General features: G+C 45.3%; 2 protein-coding genes across 3 annotated transcripts in view; one reads left to right on the forward strand and one right to left on the reverse strand.

The window, feature by feature from the left end:
• Positions 1-2,138: 2,138 nt before the first annotated feature.
• Positions 2,139-4,297, reverse strand: RWDD2A (RWD domain containing 2A; the record flags this gene model as incomplete). Its single annotated transcript, XM_079716523.1, has 2 exons — positions 2,139-3,042; positions 4,097-4,297. 2 exons carry the CDS (start codon positions 4,295-4,297, stop codon positions 2,365-2,367), a joined length of 879 nt encoding a protein of 292 aa, XP_079572649.1. The 3' UTR covers positions 2,139-2,364.
• A 2,964-nt stretch (positions 4,298-7,261) lies between these two features.
• The window catches only part of PGM3 (phosphoglucomutase 3), a gene marked incomplete at its 5' end in the record, with an annotated part of 30,947 nt that continues 10,469 nt past the window's right edge, over positions 7,262-27,739 (forward strand). For both annotated transcript variants that reach the window (XM_079716661.1, XM_079716662.1), the window contains 5 exons: positions 7,262-7,465; positions 8,940-9,124; positions 11,794-11,861; positions 26,012-26,145; positions 27,065-27,260. In XM_079716661.1, the coding sequence (XP_079572787.1) occupies positions 7,262-7,465; positions 8,940-9,124; positions 11,794-11,861; positions 26,012-26,145; positions 27,065-27,260 (787 nt within the window). The remainder of the gene's footprint in view (positions 7,466-8,939; positions 9,125-11,793; positions 11,862-26,011; positions 26,146-27,064; positions 27,261-27,739) is intronic.

Here is a 27,739-nt window from a genome sequence, read left to right on the forward strand (position 1 = left end):
AGCTTGATTCCAGTCACTTCTCCTCCTAGAGAAGGGGCATTTCACCAGAGTAAGGCTAGGCAAACAACACCAGAAGTGTACCTACTATACATACAAGCTGAGCTTTTTTTTTTTTTTTTTTTTTTTTTTTTTTTTTTTTTTTTTTTTTTTTTTTTTTGTGGTACGCGGGCCTCTCACTGTTGTGGCCTCTCCCGTTGCGGAGCACAGGCTCCGGATGCACAGGCTCAGCAGCCATGGCTCACGGGCCCAGCCGCTCCGCGGTATATGGGATCCTCCCAGACCGGGGCACGAACCCGTATCCCCTGCATCGGCAGGCGGACTCTCAACCACTGCGCCACCAGGGAGGCCCCAAGCTGAGCTTTGAATTATCATTATGTGTATATTTTTTTTTTCTATGAAACCTACATTTCTATTATTAGTGCTTCTGATAGGAAAAAAGCATTGGTGCATATGCTCCTATTAGACCTGTCAAAGTAGGTTCTGAAAAATTATCATCAGAAAGAGCTCCAGAAGCAGTGAAGCATTCATAAACCAGAATTTATTCCTTTCATTTGAGTTATATAAATAATTTTTGTTCCATATTCTTTAAACTTCTCTCTCTGTGGCTACTTTTGCTCATTTAACCTTAGAAAACCCTCTCTGAGTGGCTTAGGCACATACTAGGTGGATGGCATCTATTCCTGTGTTGGTTCAAAGGGAAAAAAGTTAACGGGGTTACATCTGTTTAGGGCCTGAAAACTTGTGAATGCTAATTATACTTCTTATGGCCTTGGGGAGATTATATGGGAAATGGAACTCCTATACTGTGTTGTTTTCAGTCCTGGTAAAGATTGAGAAATGAGGCTTTGGCACTGTCAGTCCTATTTCTTCCCTCTGTATATAGGGAAAGTGAGGCCCCAGCTTGAGTCCCAGCCACATGCAAAGCCAGGATTAAAACATGAACAGGCAAGGTGGATAAGCAGGCAAGGCAGGCCCACGACAAGAGCCTTGGTTTGAGGGTCTGAGTTGCGCCGTGAAAGGAGACTCATTCTGATGAGCTAAGAAGAGCGCAGGGAAGGAGAGAGTGGACCCCGTTCCCAGGCCTCATGGTTAGGAGAGTCAGCTTAGTGCAGGGTCTGCTGTTTGTCACGTCCTGGCCCTGCCCGGACATGTGTCTGCATCCTAGGCACAGACTAAAACCAGACACCGGAAAGGACTGTTTCATCAAAGATTCTGAAGTGCCACCAGCACACGCAGGAATTTTGGCATCTAACCTCATCATGAGATGGGGAGTGAAGCATCCCCTCCATGTCACTAAATTTCAGCACCCAGCTTTGGTGTTCTGAGGGGACCAGGACATCAGTGGGGTGCTCCCCGGGAGAGGGCAGTAGAAGCTAAAGAGAGAGTGGGAAACTGGAGAAAGCTGCAGAGAGGCAGCTCACGACCTTATGTCATCCTTGACTGCAGGTGACATGCCCAGAAATTCATGGAGAGGGGTAGATGCTTTTTAATAAAAAGGTTTGGCAAGGGCTACTTAAATAGGAGCTGTTATCATCATTAAACTCTCATTTTGAAGAAGGCAGTGAAGCTTGTGGAGCTTGGAAGTTTCAGAAGAGATGGCAGTGACATGACCAAAATGTAGAGCCTGACTTTTGTCCTCTGGGAAGGTGATGGTACAGGGCCATCCACAGTGGTCCCCTCCCAAACTCCCTGCCCCACAGGGCGAAGCAAACTGGCACAGGGACGGAGACCCACGCGCACTACTGGTGGGGCTGCGTGGACAAGAAACCACATCTTGTTCTTTGGAGAAGAACCCAACTAAGAATATTGGTACATGATCCTCAGTATTGTCAATCAGCCGATGTAACAACACGGCGTGGCGTCACCGCCATTGCAGTTAGGATTTGGCTTTATGAAAAGAAAAAACCCCAAACAGGGAGTTAAAGTGAGAAACGTGGTAAACACGTGCTCTCTCTTTGTTCTGATTTTAAACTTGACTTAGAAAAATGTGGGGTGTCACCTGCATGCTAGCAACACGAAAAGGAGAAATGTTATTCATATTTATGAGTTCGGAGCTGCAATGTGACTACTGCCATTAAACTGGGCTTTGGACTCCTTTTGAATCAAATGAGGTTCACTGGTTTAACTGACAGGTTTTTATTAATTTACCATTAAATAGCTTTCAATGAACACAAGAACATAGAGGTAACATCACAATTGCACTGTTACAAAGTTAAAAGCCTTCCGTGTTTCATTTCCAGGGAAAAATGCTGGAGCTAGCTTCCCCACAGATGACGCTTAACAGCCACTGGTCCTTTTATTTTGGTCTTACTAACAGAGATACTAACTTAGCGAGATTACAAGCATAGGTCTCTTAATAGCTTCCTAGGAGTCAGAACTTTTGCTTTCGATACCAAATAATATCTGGAAAACATGCTCACTTTTGTGTTTTTTGAGAAATTCTAAGAACTGGCCCAGATTCATGTGATAGTCATTCCTTAAGCCATAGTCACCATGGGCCTCAAGAAGTAATTCTTCAAAAGAATGGAAAAGGCGCAGGTCCTCCCCGTTTCCTTCTGTTTCGATACTCTCGGCGTGCTTACAGGAAATGTGTTTCCAGTTGGGATACCTAATTGTGTGCCAGAATTCCTCACAGTGCTCTTTGAAGCCTTCCACACAGATTATCCCCGGCTTTCCCGTCATGCAAAATCCTGTTACATCTAACCTTTTCCCGACATCCAAAATCTTTTTTCGTAGGTCCTGCTGATATATATGGTGACTGTAGATCCACATTCGGAGGAATGTGTTCTTGACTGGCTTTGCTTGTGTAGATGGTTCGTACACGAGCTTCCTGTTCAGGAAATAGGAGGCACTGTTGTCCTGCAACCACTGGATGGCTGCACACACACAGAGCTCACCTGGATCAAAAGTCCCTAGGTAAGAAGTGAGACCTTTGTTGAGAAGGAGCTGCTGTTGTCTGTCAAGTTCGGATGACCGTCCGAATAGCTGCAGTGCTGCATAGGGGTAGCTGTGAGGCATGGTTACTTGCAAGTCAATTTTCACCTTAAAATGAAAATCAAATAGATTTAAGTACCGTAAAATCACATAAGCTAGTTTATCCATGGCCACTGCATGATGCTGATAAATGTCACAGCTACTGCTACTATTACATGTCAGCTATGTGCCAGACACTGCACACTTTTATAAACACAATTTTACATACATAAATTCCTTCCATGTATGCATTCATTCATTCCCATATTCATCCAACACCTACCATGTGTCAGGTACCCTATGCTGAAATAAAGAAGTGAAGAAGCTAGACACTAGTTTTGCCCTTCATGGAAAGAAGCCGAGAGCCTAGTGAAGGAGACAGACGTTAAACAAATAATTATACACAGCAAGTATTTCATTGCAAAGGTGAGAAGCATTGCCATAGAAAAGTACAGGGATCCACTGAAAGGTGGAACCAGAGGGACTGCATCCAGTCTGGGGAGCCAGGGAATTCCTCTGAGGGAATGACGCCCAGAGGCTGACTAGGAAGTGGCTAGCACAGCGGTTCTCAAATGCCTGGTCCACTTGTTACTTGGGCTATGCTAACGTTGCTGGAGATAATGGATCAGAAGGTGAAGGTGAATTCATTTTCAGAATTTATATTTTCTATCTGTATTTGCTTTCAGTGCCATGGTGCCATCAAAGAAAGAGTCATTCACTCCTTAAAAGCCAGTTTTGCTAAAGACAATATTTAGATTTGTGAAAATCGTAACATATGTACAAGATAGTCCATACTACAATAGCAAGATTGGTAAAAATGGATGAGTGAATAGAATAATAATGGCAGTAGAAGACTGCAAGATGTGTTTAATAAAAACACTAGGCATATTTATATATAAAAAAACAAACACTAGGCATATTTGTATAAAAGGTGTGCATATGTATGTAAAATTCAAGATCTTTATCGAAAACAACTTACAGGTCATCCCATATTTTGCTGGAATATTCCATATATGCATCTGGAATAGTCTCTATTTGCTTCCTGGACAGGAAGCTCAGGTTCCAAGTGTTTCCATTATGAACTGGGCACTTGGCAACAATTAAAACCACTCAGGGCACCTACCTTGGGCTCCTCGATCTGGAGTGTAATCACAAATTCGATTTTTGGTGGCAGTGCCTCTCTTGTGCCTTCCAAATATCTCTTTATATTCGTCAGGGCATTGACATCTTCAAGTTTTACTTCTCCTTGGTTAGGAAACATAGAAAACAGCATTTCCATCTCCAGCAGCTGAAGTTGAAGGCATTCGTTCATTGAAGCGGACATGCTGACTTGGAATCAACCTGTCAGGAAAACCGGGAGGGCCCAGGGACACTGGATTTGTCTACGTCGGCGGTGTCCAGAGGAATTTCCCGCAGCTCCCTTTCCGTGGAAGCAGCTTTGCAGGAGCGCTATTACGCGTCGAGAGCTAGGGGCACAAACCGGGACACTTACACTCTTCTGCTTTATCTCCTGGCCCCCAAATCTAGTATACACGACATCCTCCAAGATACGTCGTTAAAATTCAGATTCCCAGTCCCTTTATCCCCAGCCCCCGCTTCCGATCTGGATCAGGGAATCCGGCCTCTCAACAAGTGTTCCGAATTATTCCGTTGCAGGTGATTGGGCAACCACCACCAGCGACGCTCTGCAAGCCTGAATTCTGGGAAAGGCGAGGGGCCCAGCCTCCTAATCCCACCCAGGTGTCGGGCTTGGGCGGAGCTGGCTGCTGCGGCGAGGGAAGCCCGCAGGGCCGGCGGGGCGGAGCTCCGCCTCCTCCGGCTCCCGGGTCTCCGGGGCCCCGCCGCGCTCCACGCCAGTTGCCTTCTCTCAGCCCCAGCGCCACGAACCCCTCCTGGGTGGGCCTTTCCGCCTTTCTCGGGAGCCACCCTGGCCCCGGGCGGCATCCTGTGAGTCCGGGCGGTTTGGATCCACCTGGCCTCTGCCCCGAGGGGCCCAGGCTTAGTGAGGGGGTCTTACAGGTAAATAAATAAAATGACGTTTCGTGCGAGCTGGGGCGGGCGGATGGGGAAGGGGGTGGGGCACGCGAAGGCTCCACAGAATCAGACGTTTGGGAGATGAACCTCGAGAATCGAGAGGGGGATGCGGGAAGCCGGGTGGCGCTCACTGGGGCCGGGACCACCTGGTTAGAGGCCTCATATCGGGGCTGGTACCCCCCATCCAGGACCACTTGGAAGCCCGGCTTCCCAGGAACGCGGGACCTGCCACCCTCTGAGACCCGAATCTGGAGTCAGGGGCTGCGTATCTGCCGGTCGCGGTGCTCTGAGGGCCCGCGACCCTCGGCCCCAACCCCTGGGCCACCGCGGGGGCCTCACCCTTCCCGGTCATTCAAAGGAAACAGCCCCAAGCACTCTCGCAACGCGGATCCGCAGTTCCGCAGGCGCGAGCCGCGCGTGACCGGCAAGGAGGCGGGGCCTGGCCCGCGGACTCTTCCCGCGCTGTGATTGGCTGAGGGGCGGGACGACGGGCCGGAAGCCACGCAGAGCCACGTTTGCGGACGCCGACCTCTCTAGTCTGGCTCCTGCCTAGTCTGGTTCCCCCCGCCGCCGCGAGGGAGGTGGTCCGCGCTGTGGAGGTGAGGCGGGGGGTTGTCGCCCGGCAGAGGTGAGCGGGGCCCCGAGGCTTGGCAGCGAGAAGGGGACCTTCCGGTCCGCAGGGGTTCGGCCGACTGCCAGGCTAGCGGGCCGGCTGGCGGGCTGACTCGCGGGCTGCGCGGGACACACCTACTCGCCACTGCGGCTCGGGAGCGGGCTGGAGGCGCGGGCCCGAGGGTCTCGAGCTGGGAAAGGGGTCTCGTCCATTACCTAGGTGGGGACCTCAGGGCTGGGTGCCAGGAAACGTGGGGCGATTCGGGGGCTGGGAGGAGAGGGAAACTAACGAGGCGCTGAAGACTGAATGGAGGGAAGGGGGCCGTTCCTAGCTGTTTGAGAGTGGACGGTTTGGACTTGAAAATACTTTCAATAAAAACCCCTCACATACTCGTTGAAATCAGTTTTAGGACCTAAAACGCATGAAAGGGTGGAAACATTTTATCTTGACTCCTTTTTTAAAAGACTTTTGGACGTAACAGCTGGTTTACGCCCTTAGAAATAATCACGGTACATTGACGACTGGTCACTTTTTAATAAAACGTCTTCATGCATGTGAACTAGATTTGATCGCTCTAGGCCAAGCTAAATTAGCGTCCTGAATGCCAGCTTTTTCCAACTGGACAACAGCAAACATTTAACTCTTGTTCATTGACGCAGTGAAGGACAATAAAGAAAACAAGAGTTGGAAGCCTCAAGTTCCACTTTAAGTTGGAGTATCCCAGAGAAGGAAGTACTAGCGGGCTAAGGGCTGACGTTTGATTTTTTAAATGAAAGGTAAAAGGAAGATGTTGCTAGTTTCCGAGCTTAATTTAGAAGTGTGTCCTCCTCCCGTATGAAAATACACAAATCCACTGCAAGGTGTATCGGGAGGTCTGGGCAGTCTTGGAGAGGAGGCTTTTGCCCTTTGCTTTTCCTTCGGGAATAGGTCTCTGTAGCCTGGGAGGAATCGCAGAAGAACTACACGTATTTCCCAGATACTTTGTATATGCGGCCCCAGTCCACTGGAGAATGTGACCTTCCGCATCAGTCTGTCAGCAGCTTCCCATGTAAAATTTAGGTTGTTTAACTGATACCCAGAATTAAGTTTTCCCATTTGTAAAATGATACGGTCCCTTGTAGGAGTCTCTGAATCTAGGGGTAGAGTCTTCATTTTAGTTGGGAATGGACCATTTTAAGTTTGCCTTGGGTCCAGGAATGGTGGGGGACAGTCTCATGTCTGTCCTGAAGTGAACAGTACAGGTAATGCTAACCTCCGGGACTTATTCTACCATCTGTTTCCCTCTCTCAAACAGGATTTTGGGGGGAGGTTCAGAATGAGGCAGATCTATTAGTTTGGGATGGCAGGGTTTTTTTGTTTTTTGTTTTTTTTTTTCGGTACGCGGGCCTCTCACCGTTGTGGCCTCTCCCGTTGCGGAGCACAGGCTCCGGACGCGCAGGCTCAGCGGCCATGGCTCACGGGCCCAGCCGCTCCGTGGCATGTGGGATCTTCCCGGACCGGGGCACGAACCCGCGTCCCCTGCATCGGCAGGCGGACTCTCAACCCCTGCGCCACCAGGGAAGCCCTGGGATGGCAGTTTTTGAACCAGATGGTCCTTGAAAGATTTCTTATGCCTGAAAAACATTCCTTAATTTTGTAGACATGGATTTAGATGCTGTTACAAAGCAGTCAGCATTACATGCCAAGCCTGATGGACTCACTCTTCAATATGGGACTGCTGGATTTCGAACGAAAGCAGAACATCTTGATCATGTCATGTTTCGAATGGGATTATTAGCTGTCCTGAGGTCAAAACAGACCAAATCTACTATAGGAGTCATGGTAACAGCATCACACAATCCTGAGGTAATGCATTTAGTGCTCCGATAAAGCAAATGTTTATTTGCAAGACCAAACCTTAGTTTCTGAGCACTTTGACCCAAAGTACAAATTCTAATTCTAGGAATGTGCCTTCTCATTGCTATCTGCCTTTACTTTTGAAACAACTCTTTTCTTAACAAGTGTTCATTTAGCTCATGACTCTTTAAAGGGTGTGGAGAGAGTGAAATGAGATGGTCATTGTTTGGAGTGTGTCCATATTGAGAAGTAACAGAATGTCCTGCCAAGTTAGTTGTATTGAAACAGCATCAGTAATAAGAAGTGTTGCCTCTGTTAATTTAGCAGAGATTAAAGAGATTGGAGGCAAGCTGGGGGAGGGGAGAGGCAAACATTTGAAAAGACTTAGCACAGTTTGAAAATTTTCACACAGCTTTTCTATAGCTAGGGAATAGTTTCCCGTTCCGAGTGAACAGCCAAACACGTGGCTCCAGGGATCCAAAGGCGAGCACTGGGCAGAATACTGATGAGGCCTGATGGGTCTAGTGTTTATGACAATTAAGTTTCTAAAGTATTCCTTTTGACACAATTTAACCGTTATATTCTGTGCTGGCCTATAACTAATACGTGGCTTAAATAATATGCTTCTGTTCGGTTGTTAGGACACGAGACTCTTGCCTTTGTAGCTAAATCAGCAGCAAGTTAAAACTCTGTGGGTTAGTGAGGGATTGTAACCTCCTCCCTTCCCACCCCAAAACAAGAGGATGTTGCTTATTCAGCTTCTAGATGTGGATCACTGTGAAGGTGTAAGTGTCTAAATGGCTAAATCACCTTAATTGCTTAATGATTTGTAGACAGAACCCCACATTTATTGTTAATTTCAGGGGCACTGCTTAAAACAATTCTGAGCTATTTCCTTCCTTTGACATTCACTCTGAACTACACTTTATTTCTTTCCAGAGGTTTGAGCAGACCAGAATTGGGCATCAGTTTTCAGCTTCTGTACCACCCACTGGTTGACACGCTGGCCAGTATGTTCTTTGAGTCCAGCCATAGCAAGAAGGATCTCCAGGGGTCCTGGGTCTGCTATAGTTGTGCCTCCTCAGTTAATTGATGGTGAATGCTCAGATGACAGCCTTTTAAAACAGCTAGTGTAGTACAGTGGCTGTTGGATTTAAGAGTCAGATGGACTTGATGTTTTAATATCAGAACTGACACTAGCTGTATGAACATAAGCAGAGTACTTGCTCTGAATCTCAGTTTTCTCAAAGTAAGATTGGAGTAACCATCGGATTATTAGTTAGATAGATACCGTGTGTTGTGAGGATTTACTGAGGTGATGTATGTACAACACCTGGTCCAGTACCTGGCCTTCAGTAGTGGTCACCGGTGAAACTGCCTGGCCAACACTGTCTTTTGTTGGGGGAAAAGCAGCTTGGGTTCACTTCCTCACCTCACCCTCACGACTCTGCACAGATGGCTTATTATTTGTTTTTCTTTCAAGGAGGACAATGGTGTAAAATTGGTTGATCCTTTGGGTGAAATGTTGGCACCGTCCTGGGAGGGGCATGCCTCCTGTTTGGCAAACGCCGAGGAGCAAGATTTGCCGAGAGTGTTGGTGGACATCAGCGAGAAAGCAGCTGTGAATCTGCACCAGGATGCCTTCGTGGTGATCGGTAGAGATACCAGGTGACCCTCAGAGCTGCTGGTGAAAGCTGGCTTGGGAACACCACATAGATGGTTGCATCTGTTTCAGTACCCAGGACAAATCAAAGGAGTCGAGTAAAGTGGAACTGCCCTGAGAGGCTTCTCCACGTCCTGGTCTTTTCAGTAGGATGTAGGAGCTCAGTCACTACTGCAGCTTGGGCTTTGGAGTCTGAGCCCCAACTCTCACACTTCCTGTACAGGTTGAGTAGGTCACTTAACCTTTTGGAGCTTACCTTTACTCACCTGTACCATGTTGATGATGAGCCTCCATCACGCAATCCTTCCTGAGGATTACGTGAAGTAATACATGCAACGCACCTGTTTCCTGGCACAAGAGAAGCCCTTAGCAAATGTCTCCCATCCCTTTACTTCTGTGGGTTTACGTTTTTCCCCCATAGAGTAAGAACATGTGATTGTAATTCATTATTTTTAGAGATTTACTTTATAACCTGTGTTATTGTTGGTTCATAGATGATTTTTCCCTTGCTGGAGTTCATTGGAAAGCATTAACCATCTGTATTATTCCTACGCATTTGTCACGTTTGGCAGCTCTTAACCTTCCTTTACAAAAAGGTGTTATTGTAAAATGTTAGATTAAAAGTGTACTTTGAAACAGAAGCATTCTCTTTTGCATAAGATCTGGTTTTAGCCAGAGACTCTTTCTAAAGGAAATTTCTACTCGGTCTCCGAATGGCTTAGTCTGGTGTTTTACCCTTAGTGTGTTACCAGAGGGACTTCCAAATACCATTGTTTGTGGATTTATAGGTAACAGAATAGCCAAGTGACTTATGTTCTGAAGCAAATTATTATCTCACAGTAAAGTCTTGCACACGTGTTGGGTTGGCCAAAAGGTTCATTCGTTTTTCTCCATAAGACGGCTGTAGTAGCTCTTAGTTGTCTTTAACTTCATTCGAAACAGTTTTGTTAGATTGTATGTGACAGCTGTCATATCAGCGTGCATTTAAAAACAGACTTATCAAAATTGGTGAATTTTTGTATAGCCATTTTAATATTGAAGATGGAAGAAAAAAAGCAACATTTTAGGCATATTATGCTTTATTATTTCAAGAAAGGTAAAAATGCAACCGAAACGCAAAAAAGATTTGTGCAGTATGTGGAGAAGGTGCTGTGACCGATCGAACATGTCAGAAGTGGCTTGCAAAGTTTCGTGTTGGAGATTTCTCTCCGGATGATGCTCCACAGTCGGGTAGACCAGTTGAAGCTGATAGTTATCAAATTGAGACATTAATTGAGAACAGTCCGTGTTATACCATGCGGGAGATAGCTGACATACTCAAAATATCCAAATCAAGTGTTGAGAATCATTTGCACCAGCTTGGTTATGTAAATTGCTTTGAGGTTTGGGTTCCACGTAAGCTAAGCGAAAAAAACCTTGACAGTATTTCCGCATGTGATTCTCTACATAAACGTAACGAAAACTATCAGTTTTTAAAACAAATTGTGATGGGCGATGAAAAGTGGATACTGTACAACAATGTGGAACAGAAGAGATCGTGGGCAAACGAAATGAACCACCACCAACCACACCAAAGGCCTGTCTTCATCCAAAGAAGGTGACGTTGTGTATAGGGTGGGATTGGAAGGGAGTCCTCTATTATGAGCTCCTTCCAGAAAACCAAATGATTAATTCCAACAAGTACTGCTGCCATTTAGGCCAACTGAAAGCGGCACTCGATGAAAAGCGTCCGGAATTAGTCAAGAGAAAATGCATAATCTTCCATCAGGATACCACAAGGCCGCATGTTTCTTTTGATGACCAGGCAAAACTTGTTACAGTTTGGCTGGGAAGTTCTAATTCATCCGCCATAGTCACCAGACATTGCACCTTCGGATTTCCATTTATTTCGGTCTTTACAAGATTCTCTTAATGGAAAAAATTTCAGTTCCTTGGAAGACCGTAAAAGGTACCTAGAACAGTTCTTTGCTCAAAAAGATAAAAAGTTTTGGAAAAGTGGAATTATGAAGTTGCCTGAAAAATGGCAGAAGGTAGTGGAACAAAAGGGTGTTTACGTTCAATAAAGTTCTTGGTGAAAATGAAAAATGTGTCTTTTATTTTTACTTAAAAACCGAAGGCACTTTTTGGCCAGCCCAATATTTGCCTCTTACCTATTACCTAGTTTAAGTGATATAGAACATCTTTTTCTACAAGGCAGTTATATATCTTATATATCTTATTTTCAGATAGATAGAAAAATAATTTATTCTGACTTTTTAAAATGAAAACTAGATGCTGTACGCTTGGTGGTTAAATACCCAGCCCTGGGTTATGCACGCTCTGTGGTTTCAGTATTTATTGTTACTGTTCTCAGGTAGTGTATGTGTTGTTACAGTCAAACTTGAAAAGGTATTTGGGTAGGTTAATTAGTGTATCCTTTATATCTATTTCCTAAATACATTTAAAAGCCAAACTCTTTCCAATAAATATATTGTGAAAGGCTAATGGAAAATGCTTACACTTTACCCGTATTATCTTTTCAGAGTTTTCAGGCTTGGCAGGTTTCATTTAGTTCAAATACAATGGACTTGTTATTCTGAAACTGGTAGCACAGAATTTCTGCATTTGCTTTTAGAACTAGCAGCTCAGTTGGTCTCGGGATGGGATGTAATATTTTCTTCCTTTTCTTTCCTAGGCCCAGCAGTGAGAAACTTTCACAGTCTGTAATAGACGGTGTGACTGTTTTAGGAGGTCAATTCCATGGTATGTATTTATCCTGACTTGTAAATTAATCTTTAAAAAAGTTTTTAAAAAAAACCACAAAATAAATATATATTTAATTTAGACAAGTTTGAAACTACAGATAAACAAAATTAACAAAAAATGGACTCCTAGATATAAACTACTAGCTTTTTTTTTTACAACTTTATTGGAATATAATTGCTTCACAATGGTGTATTAGTTTCTGCTTTATAACAAACTGAATCAGTTATATATATACGTCTGTTCCCATATCCCTTCCCTCTTACGTCGCCCTCCCTCCCACCCTCCCTATCCCACCCCTCCAGGCGGTCACAAAGCACCGAGCTGATCTCCCTGTGCTATGCGGCTGTTTCCCACTAGCTATCTACCTTACGTTTGGTAGTGTATATATGCCCATGCCGCTCTGTCGCTTTGTCACAGCTTACCCTTCCCCCTCCCCATATCCTCAAGTCCATTCTCAAGTAGGTCTGTGTCTTTATTCCTGTTTTACCCCTAGGTTATTCATGACATTTTTTTCTTTTTCTTAAATTCCATATATATGTGTTAGCATACAGTATTTGTCTTTCTCTTTCTGACTTACTTCACTCTGTATGACAGACTCTAGGTCTATCCACCTCATTAAAAATAGCTCAATTTCGTTTCTTTTTATGGCTGAGTAATATTCCATTGTATATATGTGCCACATCTTCTTTACCCATTCATCGGATGATGGACACTTAGGTTGTTTCCATCTCCGGGCTATTGTAAATAGAGCTGCAATGAACATTTTGGTACATGACTCTTTGAATTATGGTTCTCTCAGGGTATATGCCCAGTAGTGGGATTGCTGGGTCATATGGTAGTTCTATTTGTAGTTTTTTAAGGAACCTCCATACTGTTCTCCATAGTGGCTGTACCAATTCACATTCCCACCAGCAGTGCAAGAGTGTTCCATTTTCTCCACACCCTCTCCAGCATTTATTGTTTCTAGATTTTTTGATGATGGCCATTCTGGCTGGTGTGAGATGATATCTCATTGTAGTTTTGATTTGCATTTCTCTAATGAGTAAAGATGTTGAGCATCCTTTCATGTGTTTGTTGGCAGTCTGTATATCTTCTGTGGAGAAATGTCTATTTAGGTCTTCTGCCCATTTTTGGATTGGGTTGTTTGTTTTTTTGTTATTGAGCTGCATGAGCTGCTTATAAATTTTGGAGATTAATCCTTTGTCAGTTGCTTCATTTGCAAATATTTCTCCCATTCTGAGGGTTGTCTTTTGGTCTTGTTTATGGTTTCCTTTGCTGTGCAAAAGCTTTGAAGTTTCATTAGGTCCCATGTGTTTATTTTTGTCTTTATTTCCATTTCTCTAGGAGGTGGGTCAAAAAGGATCTTGCTGTGATTTATGTCACAGAGTGTTCTGCCTATGTTTTCCTCTAAGAGTTTGATAGTTTTTGGCCTTACATTTAGGCCTTTAATCCATTTTGAGCTTATTTTTGTGTATGGTGTTAGGGAGTGATCTAATCTCATACTTTTACATGTACCTGTCCAGTTTTCCCAGCACCACTTATTGAAGAGGCTGTCCTTTCTCCACTGTACATTCCTGCTTCCTTTATCAAAGATAAGGTGACCATATGTGCGTGGGTTTATCTCTGGGCTTTCTATCCTGTTCCATTGATCTGTCTTTCTGTTTTTGTGCCAGTACCATACTGTCTTGATTACTGTAGCTTTGTAGTATAGTCTGAAGTCAGGGAGCCTGATCCCTCCAACTCCGTTTTTTGTTCTCAAGATTGCTTTGGCTATTCGGGGTCTTTTGTGTTTCCATACAAATTGTGAAATTTTTTGTTCTAGTTCTGTGAAAAATGCCAGTGGTAGTTTGATAGGGATTGCATTGAATCTGTAGATTGCTTTGGGTAGTAGAGTCATTTTCACAATATTGATTTTCCAATCCAGGAGCATGGTATATCTCTCCATCTATTTGTATCATCTTTAATTTCTTTCATCAGTGTCTTATAATTTTCTGCATACAGGTCTTTTGTCTCCTTAGGTAGGTTTATTCCTAGATATTTTATTCTCTTTGTTGCAGTGGTAAATGGGAGTGTTTTCTTGATTTCACTTTCAGATTTTTCATCATTAGTGTACAGGAATGCCAGAGATTTCTGTGCATTGATTTTGTATACTGCTACTTTACCAAATTCATTGATTAGCTCTAGTACTTTTCTGGTAGCATCTTTAGGATTCTCTATGTATAGTATCATGTTATCTGCAAACAGTGACAGCTTTACTTCTTCTTTTCCGATTTGGATTCCTTTTATTTCCTTTTCTTCTCTGATTGCTGTGGCTAAAACTTCCAAAACTATGTTGAATAAGAGTGGTGAGAGTGGGCAGCCTTGTCTTGTTCCTGATCTTAGTGGAAATGGTTTCAGTTTTTCACCATTGAGGACGATGTTGACTGTGGGTTTGTCATATATGGCCTTTATTATGTTGAGGAAAGTTTCCTCTATGCCTACTTTTGCAGGGTTTTTATCATAAATGGGTGTTGAATTTTGTCGAAAACTTTCTCTGCATCTATTGAGATGACCATATGGTTTTTCTCCTTCAGTTTGTTAATATGGTGTATCACGTTGATTGATTTGCGTATATTGAAGAATCCTTGCATTCCTGGAATAAACCGCACTTGATCATGGTGTATGATCCTTTTAATGTGCTGTTGGATTCTGTTTGCTAGTATTTTGTTGAGGATTTTTTCATCTATGTTCATCAGTGATATTGGCCTGTAGTTTTCTTTCTTTGTGACATCCTTGTCTGGTTTTGGTATCAAGGTGATGGTGGCCTCGTAGAATGAGTTTGGGAGTGTTCCTCCCTCTGCTATATTTTGGAAGAGTTTGAGAAGGATAGGTGTTAGCTTAGCACTTCTCTAAATGTTTGGTAGAATTCGCCTGTGAAGCCATCTGGTCCTGGGCTTTTGTTTGTTGGAAGATTTTTAATCACAGTTTTGATTTCAGTGCTTGTGATTGGTCTGTTGATATTTTCTATTTCTTCCTGATTCAGTCTTGGCAGGTTGTGCATTTCTAAGAATTTGTCCGTTTCTTCCAGGTTGTCCATTTTATTGGCATAGAGTTGCTTGTAGTACTCTCTCATGATCTTTTGTATTTCTGCAGTGTCAGTTGTTACTTCTCCTTTTTCATTTCTAATTCTATTGATTTGAGTCTTCTCCCTTGTTTTCTTGGTGAGTCTGGCTAATGGCTTATCAATTTTGTTTATCTTCTCAAAGAACCAGCTTTTAGTTGTATTGATCTTTGCTGTCGTTTCCATCATTTCTTTTTCATTTATTTCTGATCTGATCTTTATGATTTCTTTCCTTCTGCTAACTTTGGGTTTTTTTTTGTTCTTCTTTCTCTAATTGCTTTAGGTGCAAGGTCAGGTTGTTTACTCGAGATGTTTCCTGTTTGTTAAGGTGGGATTGTGTTGCTATAAACTTCCCTCTTAGAACTGCTTTTGCTGCATCCCATAGGTTTTGAGTCGTCGTGTCTCCATTGTCATTTGTTTCTAGGTATTTTTTTATTTCCTCTATGATTTCTTCAGTGATCACTTCGTTATTAAGTAGTGTATTGTTTAGCCTCCATGTGTTTGTATTTTTTACAGATCTTTTCCTGTACTTGATATCTAGTCTCATAGCATTGTGGTCGGAAAAGATACTTGATACAATTTCAATTTTCTTAAATTTACCAAGGCTTGATTTGTGAGCCAAGATATGATCCTTCCAGGAGAATGTTCCATGAGCACTTGAGGAAAATGTGTATTCTGTTGTTTTTGGATGGAATGTCCTATAAATATCAATTAAGTCTGTCTTGTTTAATGTATCATTTAAAGCTTGTGTTTCCTTATTTATTTTCATTTTGGATGATCTGTCTGTTGGTGAAAGTGGGGTGTTGAAGTCCCCTACTATGAATGTGTTACTGTCGATTTCCCCTTTTATGGCTGTTGGTATTTGCCTTATGTATTGATGTGCTCCTATGTTGGGTGCATAAATATTTACAATTGTTATATCTTCTTCTTGGATCAATCTCTTGATCATTATGTAGTGTCCTTCTTTCTCTCTTCTGATAGTCTTTATCTTAAAGTCTATTTGTCTGATATGAGAATTGCTACTCCAGCTTTCTTTTGATTTCCAATCATTATGTAGTGTCCTTCTTTCCCTCTTCTAATAGTCTTTATTTTAAAGTCTATTTGTCTGATATGAGAATTGCTACTCCAGCTTTCTTTTGATTTCCATTTGCATGGAATATCTTTTTCCATCCCCTTACTTTCAGTCTGTATGTGTCTCTAGGTCTGAGGTGGGTCTCTTGTAGACAGCATATATATGGGTCTTGTTTTTGTATCCATTCAGCCAATCTGTGTCTTTTGGTGGGAGCATTTAGTCCATTTATATTTAAGGTAATTATCAATATGTATGTTCCTATTCCCATTTTCTTAATTGTTTTGGGTTCGTTATTGTAGGTCTTTTCCTTCTGTTGTGCTTCTTGCCTAGAGAAGTTCCTTTAGCATTTGTTGGAAAGCTGGTTTGGTGGTGCTGAACTCTCTCAGCTTTTGCTTGTCTGTAAAGGTTTTAATTTCTTCATCAAATCTGAATGAGATCCGTGCTGGGTAGAGTAATCTTGGTTGCAGGTTTTTCTCCTTCATCACTTTAAATATGTCCTGCCACTCCCTTTTGGCTTGTAGAGTTTCTGCTGAAAGATCAGCTGTTAACCTTATGGCGATTCCCTTGTGTGTTATTTGTTGTTTTTCCCTTGCTGCTTTTAGTATGTTTTCTTTGTGTTTAATTTTTGACAGTTTGATTAATATGTGTGTTGGCATATTTCTCCTTGGATTTATTCTCTGTGGCACTCTCTGTGCCTCCTGGACTTGATTAACTATTTCCTTTCCCATATTAGGGAAGTTTTCAACTATAATCTCTTCAAATATTTTCTGAGTCCCTTTCTTGTTCTCTTCTTCTACTGGAACCCCTATAATTCGAATGTTGGTGTGTTTAATGTTGTCCCAGAGGTCTCTGAGACTGTCCTCAGTTCTTTTCATTCTTTTTTCTTTCTTCTGCTCTGCAGCAGTTATTTCCACTATTTCATCTTCCACCTCACTTATCCGTTCTTCTGCCTCAGGTATTCTGCTGTTGATCATATCTAGAGTATTTTTCATTTCATTTATTGTGTTTCTCATCGTTGCTTGATTCACCTTTAGTTCTTCTAGGTCCTTGTTAACTGTTTCTTGCATTTTGTCTATTCTATTTCCAAGATTTTGGATCATCTTTACTATCATTATTCTGAATTCTTTTTCAGGCAGACTGCCTATTTCCTCTTCATTTGTTAGGTCTGGTGGGTTTTTATCTTGCTCCTTCACCTGCTGTGTGTTTTTCTGTCTTCTCATTTTGCTTATCTTACTGTGTTTGGGGTCTCCTTTTTGCAGTCTCCAGGTTCGTAGTTCCCATTGTTTTTGGTGTCTGTCCCCATTGGCTAAGGTTGGTTCAGTGGGTTGTGTAGGCTTCCTGATGGAGGGGACTGGTGCCTGTGTTCTGGTGGATGAGGCTGGATCTTGTCTCTCTGGTGGAGAGGTCCATGTCTGGTGGTGTGTTTTGGGGTGTCTGTGGCCTATTATGATTTTAGGCAGCCTCTCTGCTAATGGGTGGCCTTGTGTTCCTGTCTTGCTAGTTGTTTGGCATAGGGTGTCCAGCACTGTAGCTTGCTGGTCATTGAGTGAAGCTGGGTGCTGGTGTTGAGATGGAGATCTCTGGGAGATTTTCTCTGCTTGATATTATGTGGAGCTGGGAGGTCTCTTGTGGACCAGTGTCCTGAAGTTGGCTTTCCCACCTCAGAGGCACAGCACTGACTCCTGGCTGCAGTACCAAGAGCCTTTCATCCACATGGCTCAGAATAAAAGGGAGAAAAAGTAGGAAGAAAGAATTAGTAGAAGTAGAAAGAAAGAAAAAGAAAGGAAGAAAGAAAGAAAGAAGGAAGGAAAGAAGGGAGGGAGGGAGGAAGGAGGGAAGGTAGGAAAAAAAGAAAGAGAGAAGATAAAGTGAAATAGAAGAAAGCATGATAAAATGTAATAAGTTATTAAAATAAAAAATAATTATTAAAAAAATTAAAGAAAAAAAAACAACGGACAGATAGATCCCTGGGACAAATGGTGGAAGCAAAGCTATACAGACAAAATCTCACACAGAAGCATACACATACACATTCACAAAAAGAGGAAAAGGGAAAAAAATCATAAATCTTGCTCTCAAAGTCCACCTCCTCAATTTGGGATGATTCGTTGTCTAAAGGAGGGAAGGAAGGAAAGAAAGAAAGAAAGAAGACAAAGTAAAATAAAATAAAAGTTATTAAAAAATAATTATTAAGAAAAAAACTTAAAAAAAAAAAAAGGATGGATAGAACCCTGGGACAAGTGGTGGAAGCAAAGCTGTACAGACAAAATCTCACACAGAAGCATACACATATACACTCACAAGAAGAGGAAAAGGGGAAAAAATCATAAATTTTGTTCTCAAAGTCCACCTCCTCAATTTGGGATGATTCGTTGTCTGTTCAGGTATTCCACAGATGCAGGGTACATCAAGTTGATTGCGGAGCTTTAATCCGCTGCTTCTGAGGCTGCTGGGAGAGATTTCCCTTTCTCTTCTTCTTACAGCTCCTGGGTCTCAGCTTTGGATTTGGCCCCACCTCTGCATGTAGATCGGGAGGGCGTCTGTTCTTCGCTCAGACAGGACGGGGTTAAAGGAGCAGCCGCTTCCGGGACTCTAGCTCACTCAGGCCATGGGGAGGGAGGGGTACGGAGTGCGGGGCGACCCTGCGGAGGCAGAGGCCGGCGTGTCGTTGCACCAGCCTGAGGCACGCTGTGCGCTCTCCCGGTGAAGCCGTCCCTGGATCCCGGGACCCTGGCAGTGGCGGGCTGCACAGGCTCCCGGGAGCGGAGGTGTGGAGAGTGACCTGCGCTCGCACACAGGCCTCTTGGCGGCAGCAGCAGCCCCAGCGTCCCACGCCCGTCTCTGGGGTCCGCGCTTTCAGTCGCGGCTCGTGCCCCTCTCCAGAGCTCATTTAGGTGGTGCTCTGAATCCCCTCTCCTCGCGCACCAGGAAACAAAGAGGGAAGGAAAAGTCTCTTTCCTCTTCGGCAGGTCCAGACTTTTTCCGGGACTCCCTCCCGGCCAGCCGTGGCGCACTAACCCCTTCAGGCTGTGTTCACGCCGCCAACCCCAGTCCTCTCCCTGCGCTCCGACTGAAGCCCGAGCCTCAGCTCCCAGCCCCGCCCGCCCCGGCGGGTGAGCAGACAAGCCTCTCGGGCTGGTGAGTGCCGGTCGGCACCGATCCTCTGTGCGGGAATCTCTCCGCTTTGCCCTCCGCACCCCTGTGGCTGCGGTCTCCTCTGCGGCTCCGAAGCTTTCCCCCTCCGCCACCCGCAGTCTCCGCCCGCGAAGGGGCTCCTAGTGTGTGGAAACCTTTCCTCCTTCATGGCTCCCTCCCACTGGTGCAGGTCCCGTCCCTATCCCTTTGTCTCTGTTTATTCTTTTTTCCTTTGTCCTACCCAGGTACGTGGGGAGTTTCTTGCCTTTTGGGGGGGTCTGAGGTCTTCTGCCAGGTCCAGTAGGTGTTCTGTAGGAGTTGTTCCACGTGTAGATGTATTTCTGGTGTATCTGTGGGGAGGAAGGTGATCTCCGTGTCTTACTCTTCCGCCATCTTCCTACCAGAATCCACTACCATCTTTTTAAGTCAAAAATAGTTAAAAAATTTTTTCTGGGCTTGCGTATTACATTGTACTGTAGGAGATAATATGTAGGCAAGGCTGATCTTAGACAACTTCCTTTATAATCCTGAATTTCCTGATATAAAAGCCCCTGAGGGGACTTCCCTCGTGGTGCAGTGGTTAAGAATCTGCCTGCCAGTGCAGGGGACATGGGTTCGAGCCCTGGTCCGGAAAGAACCCACATGCCGCAGAGCCACTAAGCCCGTGTGCCACAACTACTGAGCCTGAGCTCTAGAGCCCATGAGGCACAACTGCTGAGCCTGTGTGCCACAGCTACTGAAGCCCACGTGCCTAGAGCCCATGCTTCGCAATGAGAGAAGCCACTGCAATGAAAAGCCTGCACACTGCAACGAAGAGTAGCCTCAATGAGAGAAAGATCCCATGCAGCAATGAAGACCCAACACAGCCAAAAATAAATAAATAAAAATTTAAAAATGTTTACCAAAAAAAAAAAAAAAAAAAGCCCTGAGGTAACTTGAAGATGTTCATTCTGGGGAGTTTTTGTCAATATTGGGTACTCCCGAATAGCTGAGCACGTGTGGAGTCAGCTGTTAGCAGGTCAAATAACGATGGAAAATATCTTTGACCTGCTCATAATCATGACTTGAAGTTCTGACAGGTGGTTTTTCCTATTGTATCAACTGAAGAAGAATTAAATGCAACAAGACAGGCTGGAATCCTCTTCTCACGTTGGTTGTGCGCCCTGTGAATGCAGTGACTACACTGTGCTTGGAGGTGAATTTTCCCGGTGTCAGATCTCTCTCATTTGAAATACCTTCTCTTGATCCACTCAACCTCCTGTGTGTTCCCTCATTCCCAGTTAACCTGGCCTCTTCCAGGACTCGCCTGGTTTGCTTCTCTGTTTGCTCTCCTGGTCATTACTAAGCCTACTGCCGGTGAGTCTCCATCGTTGCCTCTGCAGGGAAATGTCTCCCCCAACACTCATCTGTTATAAAGCGGGAATTCACCTGGGGCCTGGGCTTCCCGGGGAGTGTTTGGTTAAGCTGCAGGGATCCTGTGGGCCTCTGGATACAGCGTGCTGTGTTACCTGCACATGCGCTTTTCTAGGGAGAGGAGTCATAGCTTTTGTCAGATACTCAAAGGGATCTGTGATCTAAGAATAACTCTCAGAATTTATATTGTAAAGTTTTTATTTCAGTTGATGTCTGTGAAGAGACATCAACTGAAATAACATCAACAGTCCACACTGTGACCTATCCCTTTCTTTAACTTCTACTTCCTTGGCCACTGTTGCGTATTGGTCTTGTCCACGGGCTCCTCTTCTGTCTCTCCTAATGTGGCATTCCTCACTTCTCACTTTCATTCTGCCTGATTTCTGAATGAGTGTCTTTACTGCCATAGCTCCAGCTGCGTATATTCTTTTATTCATTCGCTCATCAGTTCATCAGCCATTTCGACTACCTGCTACATACAGCCCTCCAGGAGTCCGTTTCACTGCGTATCACAACCTACAGTAAGAAACCGATTTTGTATCGTGATATGTGTCTAGAGTGCTTGTGTGTGTGACTGAAATGAAAGTTTCAGTGAACTGTACTTACCCGTACTCAATGAGTGTGTTCATCTGTTTTGTTAAAACAAATGCAGAAACGATGGCTGGGTCTACTAAGTAGATCCATGACCTGTTGACAGGCTTGGCCTGAGGTTTGAAAGCGTTGGTCTGAGTGATGTCTCACCCTGTCCCAAACTGTGTTCTTCCTGTCATCCCCAGAATGGCTGAACTTTCCAGTACTGTCATTGTATCTCTAGAACCATCACTTTTCTAGGGTTTTAATCTAGAAGAATTTGAGAGTGATTTTTTTTTCTTTTCTTTAAAACTTTTGCTCCTTTCTCTCTTCAACTTAGTGTATTTCAGGAAATGAACGATGGTCAATGTGGCTGCAGCATAGAGAGGCTGGGGGAAGCTAGTAGAAGATAGGGTTAGGGAGGTAAGCAGGGGCCAAGTCATTCCAAGCCTTACAGGTCATGATGAGAATTAGGGCTTTACTCCAAATGCAGTGGGACTCTGTTGAAGGGCTTTATGCCAGAGAATAGGATCACATTTTCACTTTAAGTCCCTTTGGCTGTTGTGGGGGGACGGGGGGAGAGAGAAAGGCAGCGGGGAGAGAGAGGGAGGGGGGAAGAGAGAGGAGGAGGGAGGGGGGAAGAGAGAGGAGGAGGAGGGGGCAGGGGGAGAGGGAGGGGGGAAGAGAGAGGAGGAGGGAGGGGGCAGGGGGAGAGGGAGGGGGGAAGAGAGAGGAGGAGGGAGGGGGCAGGGGGAGAGGGAGGGGGGAAGAGAGAGGAGGAGGGAGGGGGCAGGGGGAGAGGGAGGGGGGAAGAGAGAGGAGGAGGGAGGGGGCAGGGGGAGAGGGAGGGGGGAAGAGAGAGGAGGAGGAGGGGGCAGGGGGAGAGGGAGGGGGGAAGAGAGAGGAGGAGGGAGGGGGCAGGGGGAGAGGGAGGGGGGAAGAGAGAGGAGGAGGGAGGGGGCAGGGGGAGAGGGAGGGGGGAAGAGAGAGGAGGAGGAGGGGGCAGGGGGAGAGGGAGGGGGGAAGAGAGAGGAGGAGGGAGGGGGCAGGGGGAGAGGGAGGGGGGAAGAGAGAGGAGGAGGGAGGGGGCAGGGGGAGAGGGAGGGGGGAAGAGAGAGGAGGAGGAGGGGGCAGGGGGAGAGGGAGGGGGGAAGAGAGAGGAGGAGGGAGGGGGCAGGGGGAGAGGGAGGGGGGAAGAGAGAGGAGGAGGGAGGGGGCAGGGGGGAGAGGGAGGAAGAGCCAGAAGGAGGAGGGAGGGGGCAGGGGGGAGAGGGAGGGGGGAAGAGAGAGGAGGAGGAGGGGGCAGGGGGAGAGGGAGGGGGGAAGAGAGAGGAGGAGGGAGGGGGCAGGGGGAGAGGGAGGGGGGAAGAGAGAGGAGGAGGGAGGGGGCAGGGGGAGAGGGAGGGGGGAAGAGAGAGGAGGAGGAGGGGGCAGGGGGAGAGGGAGGGGGGAAGAGAGAGGAGGAGGGAGGGGGCAGGGGGAGAGGGAGGGGGGAAGAGAGAGGAGGAGGGAGGGGGCAGGGGGAGAGGGAGGGGGGAAGAGAGAGGAGGAGGAGGGGGCAGGGGGAGAGGGAGGGGGGAAGAGAGAAGGAGGAGGGAGGGGGCAGGGGGAGCGAGGGGGGAAGAGAGAGGAGGAGGAGGGGGCAGGGGGAGAGGGAGGGGGGAAGAGAGAGGAGGAGGGAGGGGGCAGGGGGGAGAGGGAGGAAGAGCCAGAAGGAGGAGGGAGGGGGCAGGGGGGAGAGGGAGGGGGGAAGAGAGAGGAGGAGGGAGGGGGGAAGAGAGGAGGAGGAGGAGGGGGCAGGGGGAGAGGGAGAGGGGAATGCGCCGTAGTTCATGCAAGACTGATGCTAGTGAGAGAAATGGAAAAAGGTGGAATTAGTAATGAATTCAAAGGATTTTGTGATACGTGGTGAGGCTAGAGCTGTGAAGAATGGCTTCTAGGTTTCTGGGTTCCGTGGAATAGATGGTGATGCTTTTTAGTGAGTAACTGTCTATAATAGTCATTTAGTAAATGTTTATTTGGTAATTTTGATATCGGTCACAAAATCCTTTTGTTTCATCCTTCAGTATGTGTCTTTGGAATATGGTTTTTCTCTCCTTACACACTTCCGTTAAGCTAGTCTAAGCTCTTACTCACTTGTTTTGAGCTTTTCCACCTCCTCTCACCTAATCCTTATACCAGAGCCAAAGCTGCCTTCACAAAATACCATTTCTGTTACATAACTGCAGGGCTCAAGAACTTAAAGTGACTTTTTGCTTCCAGTCCAAACTCTTGTGCTTGACTTTGAAGACCATTGAGGGATTTCATCACGGAATATTTATTGGATCCTGGTCCACTTTTGCTGTTTCTCTTGCTTCTTGCTTATGGTGCCTTTCTTGTGTGTTTAGCTATTTTTGACTGTAAGCTGTTTTCTGGGAAAATTATTTGTGGGACATTTTTGAGGTTTATGATAAAGGTGTATTTCCCTGGCTGAGTTTAGTGTTCGCTTCTGCTGGGGCCTGGGGGTGCTGCCTGGCCGGTGGGTGACAAGGTTCTTTGATGCCAGGGCTCTTCTGGATCCCGTGTTTACGTGAATTTGAACCGGGCGTCCGTGGGAGGCCTGTGCTTGTGGTGACAGCTCTTCGGGGTGGGCTTCCCACTCTGCTCTGCTCGGCGCCAAGACAGCTTTCTGGGGAGTAACCCACTCGTGCACTGAAGAGTAACCCACTCGTGCACTGAAGAGTAGTCTTTTTTTTTTAATTTAATTTTTATTTTATATTGGAGTACAGTTGATTTACAATGTTGTGTTAGTTTCAGGTACACAGCAAAGTGATTCAGTTACACGTATACATGCATCTATTCTTTTTCAGATTCTTTTCCCACGTAGGTTATTACAGAATATTGAGTAGAGTTCCCTGTGCTCTACAGTAGGTCCTTTTTGATTATCTGCTTTATATATAGTGTTGAATAGTAGGTGTATGTTAATCCCAAACTCCTAATTTATCCCTCCCTGTCACGTTTCCCCTTTGGTAACCATAGGTTTGTTTTCTAAGTCTCTGAGTCTATTGTGTTTTGTAAATAAGTTCATTTGTTTTTTTGTTTTAGATTCCACATGTAAGTGATATCATATGATATTTGTTTTTCTCTGACTTAATCATTTAGTATGATAATCTCCAGGTCCATCCACTTTGCTGCAAATGGCATTGTTTCATTCTTTTTATGGCCGAGTAGTATCCCTCTGTCTTTATGTACCACATCTTCTTTATCCATTCATCTGTCGATGGGCATTTAGGTTGCTTCCATGTCTTGGCTATTGTAAATAGTGCTGCGGTGAACATTGGGGTGCATGTATCTTTTCGAATTATGGTTTGAAGAATAGTCCTTTGGGGCTTCAGCCTTATGAGAGCCTGTTCCCCCAGTTGCACATCTTAGACCAGCATGGACTGTTTGCACTGAGAACCATTGCTCAACTTATTTAGAGGAATGTCCTCAGAGCAAAACTGGCTTCCCTTAGCTCACATCCTGGAGTTGTCTCTTTATGTAAACTTTGGCCTAATTCCTTTGTAATGTTGGTACTATAATTCTTTTTAAAAAGAGGTTTTTCTCTTATTCAGCATTTTTGGTTGTTTTCGGGAGGAGGGTTCATCTGAATTACATTCAGTTATTACTTTTCTACTTTGCTCTATTTTTACACTGCTACCCGTCTATACTAAATGATTGGTTTTTGCTATCAGTAGCAGTGCATATCTTTTTTAGAACCAAGTATGTGTCCAATGTGTGCCTCTTCCACCACCAATTCATTCTGGCACTATCCACCTGGAATTAGGGTCACATCCCACGGGTTAAAGGCTCAGTGCCACAAGCCTTTCCCCTCCCCCCTTCAGATGCCAGTCCCCTGGGCTTCTTTTTAAATTAATTTATCACCTGGGCTTCTGGCAGCCCTCTCCTTGGGGTCGATTAATTTGCTTAGATAGGCTCGTAGAACTCGGAGGAAATATTTTACTTACTAGATTACAAGTTTATTATAAAGGGTATAACCCAGGAACGGCCAGATGGTAGAGATTTATATGGGAAGGGGTGTGGAGTGTCCGTGCTCTCTGGGCAGGCCACTCTCCCCAATCTCCACTTGCTCACCCAACCTGGAACCCCATCCTTCAGGCTTTTTGTGGAGGCCTCCTTACAGAGGCATCATTGACGAGATCGCGGGCCATTGGTGTTTGAACTCGGTCTCGTGCTGCTCCATCCTCCCCTCCCTGGAGTTAGGGAGGAGACGGGGAGGACTGAAGGTTTCAGCTCTCTAATCCTGTGCTTGGTTCCCTGGCAGCTGGCCCTATCCTAAAGTGTCTAAGGGCTGTCCAAAAGTCACCTCATTAACATAACAAAAGAGGGTTTAGATGCTGTGCCAGAAATGGGGACACAGACCCAATGTATATTTCTTTTTTTTTTTTTTGCGGTACGCGGTCCTCTCACTGTTGTGGCCTCTCCCGTTGCGGAGCACAGGCTCCGGACGCGCAGGCTCAGCGGCCGTGGCTCACGGGCCCAGCCGCTCCGCGGCACGTGGGATCTTCCCGGACCGGGGCACGAACCCGTGTCCCCTGCATCGGCAGACGGACTCTCAACCACTGCGCCACCAGGGAAGCCCAAAATGTATATTTCTTATTATAAGTCATGATATCACAGTGTGACATGTAGTTATAATGATTTCAGTGGATGTTTATGCATATTTCCGGATAGTTTTCAAAGTTAATGTTTCTTGTATTTTCTGAGATGTCTTTTTTTGAAGAGGATTTGTCACCCTGAAATTCACACAGTATGAGTCCTAAACTTTTCTTCTTTCTTAAGGAATGTGGTAAATTGCTTTTTGTATTTCTGTGACAGATTATGGCTTGTTGACGACACCCCAGCTGCACTACATGGTATACTGTCGAAATACCAGTGGCCGGTATGGAAAGGCAACCATAGAAGGTTACTACCAGAAACTCTCTACAGCCTTTGTGGAACTTACCAAGCAGGTGAAAATCTCTTGAATGGGGTTAGAGTTTGAGCAGATGACCAGAGTCACATCAGTGGAACAATTTATTTTAATTAGGTGTTTGTTACCCCTCCGCCTCTTCCAAAAACGTGGCGTGCCTCCTGTTTCTTTTTAGGGCTCTGCAAGGTCTGGGCCTTGTATCCTGCTAACTCTTTGTTGGCATTTACTCGGCAAGGCATGTAATATGTTCTGAGCTCACTGGGGGAGAAGAGTGGTGTACTTGCGGTTATCATCGTGTTCATTCAGAGGAATTTGGTCTTAGAGTTACTGTAGGTGCTGTTGGCATCATACTTGAGGCACCTACTGTTGAGAAAGCCTTTCTTCGAGGTGAATTAGCTTCCTAAACCTGAACGAGATTTGAGGGGTGTAATTCATTTGGTTGGCAAATACCGAGTGTATGTCATTGTCAGGCATAGTTAACCAAAACCAAGCCTCTGCTCCCAGAGAACTTACATTCTGGGGTGAGGATGGGTAGGAGAGGAGACTGACAGGAAAAACGCCAGACACGCCCGGTGGTGTAATATGCTCTGAAGAGAATGACGCATGTTATGACTGCTCATTCATCTGTGTACTCATGCCCATATTTGAATGCCTGCTGTGTAATACAGACTATAATATTGTAAGAGACCTTGCTTAATGGAGGCTAAATTCTAATAAATTTCATTTCCATCATTTATTCAGTCAGTGAAACAGTTCCAGTGTCTGTGTCCAAAAAAAGGTGTTTTAACATTTTACTTTGGTGTTTTACAATTTTCATCTGAATGTGTGTACCCTTTTGTTTCCTGGGTTAAAACAGACGACTTAACTGAAATAATGGAAGATGTTTATATATACGTATATATGCCACGCTTCACTTTTACAACTTGAAATCTTTCTTGCGTATGTCTTTTCCTTTTCAGGCCTTCTGCAGTGGAGATGACCAAAGAACACTTAAGGTTGACTGTGCGAACGGCATAGGGGCCCTGAAGCTGAGAGAAATGAAACACTACTTCTCCCAGGGGCTGTCGGTTCAGCTGTTTAACGATGGGACCAAAGGGAAGCTCAATCATTTATGTGGGGCTGACTTTGTGAAAAGTCATCAGAAACCTCCTCAGGGTATGTGAAAGATGTGTTTTTAGCGCTCTCCCTGAAACCAGTCTCACACACAGCTGGCCAGGTGAGCAAGAGTCATGCAGCTGGTCCTGGCCCTGCCGCTATTACACACCCGGGCCTCTTCCCGCGCTTCGGTACCACATGGAGCACAGGCTGCTCTCTGCCTGGGAGTCACAGGACTCCTCCCGGGGCGCAGGACATCTGGTGGAGAAAGCAAAATCAAGGTGGGATTCTAGAGCAGTGCTCTCAAGCTTTAGCAGGCATCAGAGTCCCCTAGAGGGCTGGTCCGCACACATGTTCCTGGGCTCTATCCCAGGGTTTCAGTCTCTGTAGGTCTGGGGTGGGTTTGTCCATCCGCTGCTGTCATGGCAAAGGAACAGCCACATTGTCTAAAATGTGATGTGACACAGCTGTTGAGGTTTCAGTAACTTTACACAAGTTACACAAGTCATTGGTCTCTCACAGGTTATAATCCTTTGCTC

The sequence above is a fragment of the Hyperoodon ampullatus genome (genome assembly GCF_949752795.1).
Source record: "Hyperoodon ampullatus genome assembly, chromosome: 12".
NCBI classification, from domain to species: Eukaryota; Metazoa; Chordata; class Mammalia; order Artiodactyla; family Ziphiidae; genus Hyperoodon; species Hyperoodon ampullatus.